Source organism: Tenrec ecaudatus, chromosome 6 (genome assembly GCF_050624435.1).
Source record: "Tenrec ecaudatus isolate mTenEca1 chromosome 6, mTenEca1.hap1, whole genome shotgun sequence".
In the NCBI taxonomy this organism is placed as follows: Eukaryota; Metazoa; Chordata; class Mammalia; order Afrosoricida; family Tenrecidae; genus Tenrec; species Tenrec ecaudatus.
Genome location: NC_134535.1, coordinates 8,873,867 through 8,880,223, shown reverse-complemented (window position 1 = coordinate 8,880,223; position 6,357 = coordinate 8,873,867). Strand labels below are relative to the sequence as shown.

The 6,357-nt window shown below is 42.1% G+C and overlaps 1 protein-coding gene across 6 annotated transcripts in view; it reads right to left on the bottom strand.

Moving 5' to 3' along the window:
• Nucleotides 1-5,877: 5,877 nt before the first annotated feature.
• Nucleotides 5,878-6,357, bottom strand: part of LOC142451845 (DNA dC->dU-editing enzyme APOBEC3-like) — a 28,161-nt gene continuing 27,681 nt past the window's right edge. For 5 of the 6 annotated variants that reach the window (XM_075553578.1, XM_075553584.1, XM_075553583.1 and 2 more), the window contains one exon: nucleotides 5,878-6,096. In XM_075553578.1, coding sequence (XP_075409693.1) covers nucleotides 6,055-6,096 — 42 coding nt within the window. In that variant the 3' untranslated portion in view covers nucleotides 5,878-6,054. The remainder of the gene's footprint in view (nucleotides 6,097-6,357) is intronic. The other variant, XM_075553579.1, reaches the window with a different exon arrangement.

The following is a 6,357-nucleotide window of genomic DNA, read 5'->3' as shown; positions in this document are numbered from 1 at the left end:
CCCCCAGAGAGGAGGTTACATGTAGATCCTTGAGATAGGTTCTCCCTTTCTACACCCCCTTCCTTCCCGGTGTTGCCACTCTCACCGCTGGTCCTGAGGGGTTCATCCGTCCTAGATTCCCTGTGTTTCCAGATCCCTATTGCAGCGCTGTGCATCCTCTGGTCTAACCAAGTCCGCAAGGCAGACTTGGGATCATGATAATTGGGGGGCTGGAAGCGTTTAAGAACTAGAGGAAGGTTTTGAGTTTCATTGTTGCTACACTGAACCCTGAGTGACCTATCTCCTCCCCACTATCCCTCTGCAAGGGATGTCCAGCTGTCTACAGATGGACATTGGATCCCCATCATGCACTCCCCTTTGGCCCTTCATGATCACACATGTTGGTGTGCTGCTTCCATGAAGGCTTTGTTGCTTCTGGGCTAAGTGGCCGCTTGTTTACTTTCAAGCCTTTAAGTCCCCAGATGCTGTATCTCTCAATAGCCGGGCACCATCAGCCTTCTTCACCACACTTGCTTATGCACACCTTCGTCTTCAGCATTTATGTGAGGAAGGTGATCACACAATGATGGTTTTTGTTCTTTGGTGTCTGCTACCTGGTCTCTTCAGCACCTTGTATTCACTTAGGCTGTGTGCTTCTTGTCTGTGGGCTTTGTTTCTTCCGAGCTAGATGGCCGCTTGTTTGCCTTCAAGCCTTTAAGACGCCAGACGCTACATCTTTTTGATAGCCGGGCACCATCAGCTTTCTTCACCACGTTTGCTTATGCACACGTCTCTTCAGTGATCATGTTGGGAAGGTGGGTATCATGGAATGACTGTTTAGCTGGGCAAGATGCTATTGTATTGAGGAAGTGTGTGCGAGGAAGCCCAATGTCCACCTGCTACTCTACTACTGAACCTATAAATATATGTACATAGGTCTATTTCCCCCATAATCATAAATATATTTACATATGTACATGTCTGTATTTAGACTTCTATGTATGCCCTTTGCCTCCTACTCCTTTCCTCTATTTCCTTACGCTTTCCTCCTGTCCCACTACCATGTTCATTCTTCATTCTGGTTTCAGTAATTCCTCTCAGTAACCTCGCCCTTGGTCACTCCCTACCAGTCCTCCCTTTCCCTCCTTGGCACTGGTTTTGAACCACTTGCTTTTCCCTTGTCCCTGGGTTGACCAACCCCTCCTCCCTTTCCCTACCTCACATGCTCTCATGTTCCTCCGGGATCGTTGGTCCGTTATTTTCTTCTCACATTGTTTGTCCAGCCTATCTTATCTAGGTGGACCTGCTGATATAGTAATATGTGCATATAAATGCAGATGGCTTTGACAGCGCCCAAGTGGCACATAAGAACATGGCTTCGACAGCAGCAACACTAAAAAAAAAGAAAAACAAAAAGACAGCAAAAAAAAAAAAACAACAACCAAAAAACAACCTTCCTCTAGTTCTTTAGTGCTTCCTCCACCCACTATCCTGATCCCAATTCTATATTACAAATCTGGCTAGACCAGAACATGTACACTGTTAGAGGTAAGAGCTCCCACACAGGGAATCCAGAACAGAGAAACCCCTCAGAAACAATGAGGGGGGTAAAGGAAGGGGGGGAGGGGAAGAACTGATCACAATAATCAATGTATAGTGCCCCTTCCAGGGGGATGGACAGCAGAAAAGTGGGTGAAAAGAGACAGTGGTCAGTGTTAAGACATGAAGGAAAAAAAAAGAATAGTTTATAAATTATCAAGGGGATGTGGAGCAGGGAGGGGCAAAAATGAGGAGCTGATACCAAGGGCCCAAGTAGAAAGAAAATGTTTTGAAAAAGATGGCAACAAATGGACAAATGTGTTTGACACAATGGATGTATGTATGGATTGTGATAGAGCTGTGAGAGCCCCCCAAAAACAAAATTAAAATTAAAATAAATAAAAATGGGACACTAAAAAAAAAGAAAAAAGGAGGAAGTTGACGAGGGTAGCGTCATGAATGGCTCCGCTATTGAGGGGAGAGAATAAGTCAGATCAGAGAATAAGTCAGACGTCAACTACGTCGGCATGGAAGAAGCACACGAGCCCGAGTGATCCACGGATTGTCAATAACAGAATCCAAAACTAAAGGAGGGCATAGCGTCAGAGTTTAAAGTGTGACCGCCTGGTTTGCAGAAGTTGGTGGATGGCAGTCGAGGCCCAAAATCCATTTGCAGGTCCACACGTGGTTCTAACCTTCGGTCAGCCCCTTCCGATCATAGATGAGGTATGTGAATCGCTCTGTTATCAGGTAGCAAGCATCGTACAGTTGAGTGTGGCAGATGTAGTTAAGTAAAAATATAATATCTTAACATTGGATCTCCCTTAGACCCATTTTTAAAGCTGTTTCCGTTAAAAAAGGTAAAGGGGAACTACACGTGGGTCAATCCCCTGAGCAATCCCCTCTGACCATGGGCTAGGATGTGAACAATCCTGTTACCTGGCAGAGTGCTTGGGAAAACGAATTGTTGCAGATGCCGGTAGGGTACAATGTAGCGCCCGACCATTTATCGCCCTTATGATACAGTTAAGTTTGTTCTAGATTTTATTTGCTGCTTTCTTTTCAATGGAGGTTTTTTTTTTAATTATCTGTTTTACTTTGTTATTCTTGTTAGTTTTTGTTGCTGTTTTAAAATGTTTTTCTGTATGTGAAATCCAGGATAGGTAAGTCTTTCAAGAGAGGAATATAATTAATTAATGGTTCCTTGGGGCTATGGGAGAGGAGGTTGGGGGGAAATGAGTATCTGATAATAGTACAAGAAAGAAGAGAATGTTCTAAAACTGACTGTGGTGATGATTGTACAACTCTTTTTAAAAATAAATCATTTTATTGGGGGCTCATACAACTCTTATCACAATCTATACATCCATCCATTGTGTCAAACACATTTGTACATTTGTTGCCCTCATCATTCTCAAACTATTTGCTCTCCACGTAAGCCCTTGGTATCAGCTCATTTTCCTCCTCCCTCACGAACCCTTTATAACTTATAAATTATTATTATTTTGTTGTACAACACTTCTTGATGTGATTGAGCAATTGAATTGTATGATATTTGTATTATACAGCAATAAAAATGTTGGGTGGGGTGAAGAATAAACCCAACCAGGAGCTCTGTGGTTTCAGGAAACCTCTAAAATAGCAGGTCTCAACCCCTTTGGGGGTCGAATGACCCTTTCTCAGGGGTTGTCTAAGACCATTGGAAAACAATGGTCTTAGGAACCCAGACCCTGCTCCTCTGTCCGGCTCCAGGGGGGTCCGCCCACACGCAGATGTGCTGACCTGGTGAGAAAGAAGTTATCTCAACCTTGGCTATTTACACAAAATGTAGCCATGTAGTTCACTGTTGTTTTATTAAGACTGTTGCCCATGCCACACATGCTTCAAGACAAAATTTCATTTATTTGTCATTAGAAATAAATATTTCGCAATATATAATTACATATTGTTTTTGTGATGACTCACTATGCTTTGCTTATGTTCAATTTGTAACAATGAAAATACATCCTGTATATCAGATATTTACACGACAATTCATCACAGTAGCAAAATGACAGTGATGAAGTCGCAACGAAAATCATTTTATGGTTGGTGGGTCACCACCACATGAGGAACTGTCTGAAAGGGTCGCCTCTGGTCTAAACAACCAAAACCCAGCTGTTAAAATAAATAAATAACACGTCAGTTGTAGACAGTGAGCCAGGACTAATCACTTTGAATCTTTCGTATTTAAAAGAATTTTTAAAAATTCACCTTTCGTCTTTTCCTTTCTAGCTCACGGCTATCAATCCTTTCTCTTCTCTTAGCCTAGAACTTTCTCACTCCCCACTTTTGTTAACTACAGACATTTTTTCCTGTGGTGAGGCCAGAAAAGAAGCCAGTGGGTTGACTTTTAAAAAATATCAGTTTATTGGGAACTCTTACAGATATCCCAACATTCCACAGTTCAATCCCCTGAAGCAGTGTTGTACAATTGCTACCATGGTCAGTTTCAAAACATTTTCTGTCTTCTTGTACTGCTTGAGATCAGATCCTCTTGAGCCCTGCCTTCCCCAATCCCCCCACATTTTTTTTTTAGCATTTTACACAATCCATTCCAACATATCCATCCACCTACGATAGCTCCCCTTGAGTGGAGTTACACAGCCATCAGCGCTAACAGGGAACCGTTACTCCTGTTACTGTTTCTGAAGGGTTATCTATCTTGGCTTATGTGAAGCGGCCAATCTTAATTATACAAATGAAATATGCAAGTCTAGCATGGTTAATGAGGTAAACCAAATAAAAACCATAATAATAAGGAGAGGAAATATTAAAGAACCAGAGGGGAGTTATGTGTTTCATCCGTGCTAAACTGCACCCTGGATTTATCATCCCTTCCGTGGGGCAGTGTTGATTTTTTTTATTACTGCTTTGTAACAGTTTTCAAAAGACAAGCACCTGTGAAGAATACATACTTCCTCTGCCATCCCATGCAATGATAATCAATAAATGTGCACGAACAGGGGTCACTGGGAAAGGTATTTGTTTATTCCACTGGACCTTATAAAACAGGCTGTGTATCCTGCAAGCATAGCACTTTAAAAAATATTACTTTGCACGGAACAGCCATTTATATAAATTAATGCGAAATAAGGTAGGATTTATTGAATGAATTTAGAAAGCTATCGAGTGGCTTTCCCCCTTAGTCTACTGTAGTCTCAAAATCTTTCTGAAAGATATATTTGAGGGTGCAGGTGGGTGGGGAGATGACACAGAAATTTAAAGTATGAATTTTAGGTATTAATTGCCAGAGAAAAACTGATAGAAAACCACTGCCCTTATGAGTATCTACATTTGTATTTTTCAAACTTATAAAGAAAACCTGTTGTGATACTGACCCCCAAATGAAATTTTACTGAGAAAGCCTTGTATTAATATAATAGTTCATGTGGGAGAAAGCATTCCAACATACTTAAAACTTTGAAGAGGGCAGTTTCTTAAGGACATTTGATTTAGAAAATGGCTGTACAACCTGCAAGTGTTCAATTCTAGTCTTTCAAAGAGTTTGTAAATTATTTGCTATTACGGTGTATTATGGAGCTGTTTTATAGTTTGTCTGGAAGCTGCTTTATTTTATGATGGTTGCCCAAAATAAAGTTAACTCTTGTATCGAAAAAGAGAAAGATAAACTTAGACCTTAGCCAGGAGTCTTTAATTGTATTAAGACTTTAGTTTTAAAATGCTTTCAAAAAAAAAAAAAAGCTCTTCCTCAGTCAATATGGCTTTAGCGACTCAATGATGTCACCAGACTCAGACTCACTGGCCCTTGATCGTTACCATGGCTGCAGACAGCTGCCGGCAGACACGCCCCCGCGCTTGCCATTCACAGGCACGGGAAATGAGAGGCAGGCAGGGCAATTTAATCCTATTTGCTTGAAGGTGTTTTTGCCCAATTTAGGCTTCTACTTTTCCTAGAGATTTTGGAAGCCATGTATGCAAATTAAAAAATCCGTCTCCCACCCTCTCCAGTTTTAATGATTCACAGCTAGTGCTAGTAGTTGAAGCTAAAAACCCTAAATAAAAATTTCTCTTTCTCTCTCCTTTTGAAAATCAGTTTTTATGGAACATGCCTGCTCAATAGAGATCTACCTTATTTATTTAGACACAGACATGATACTTAGATAGCAAAAGTATCCAACTATTCTAAATAGACAGGAACCTCTCAAATAAAAATCAATCTCTCTCTCCTCTCCCCTCATCCCCTATCTCTCTCTCTGGTTTTCTACTCCTGTGATGAGTCACAGTCTTGGAAACACACTGCCCGTGCTCCCCTGGTGTAGAGACTTGCTGTGAGTCGACGATAGGGAGTGGCTGGCAGCAATTTCAGTGTTTTATTTTTGTTTGTTAAACTATGAAACAAAAGAAAGGACAAAGACCCGTATCCGGCTTGGCGTCGGTCTGCATGGAAATCGGGGCAGCTGAGAGTCAGCCATGTAGGAAGTCCCGAGATGCTCTGAAGGTCAGATGTCTTAGCCACGATGGGGAGGCTGGGGATCACAGCTGCAAGTTCCCGAAGGCTTCAGCTAAAAGGTTCTGCTAGAAAAGGGGAGAAATGAGAAAGTGGGGGCTGGCGGGGCACGGTGTCAGAAAATAACAGGACGAGAGGGGGGTGGGCTGGGGGGAAGGGACGGCTTGTGGGAGACGCAGAAAGATGACCAGAGGGCAGAGAGAAGGAAGCCAGCAGAGAAAACACAAACAGGTGTGTGTTTGTGGTGCGCACACGGTATGTATGTGCATGTGTGGTGTGTGTTTGTGGTGTGTACACTATGCATGTGCATGTGTGCGGTGTGCAGGAGA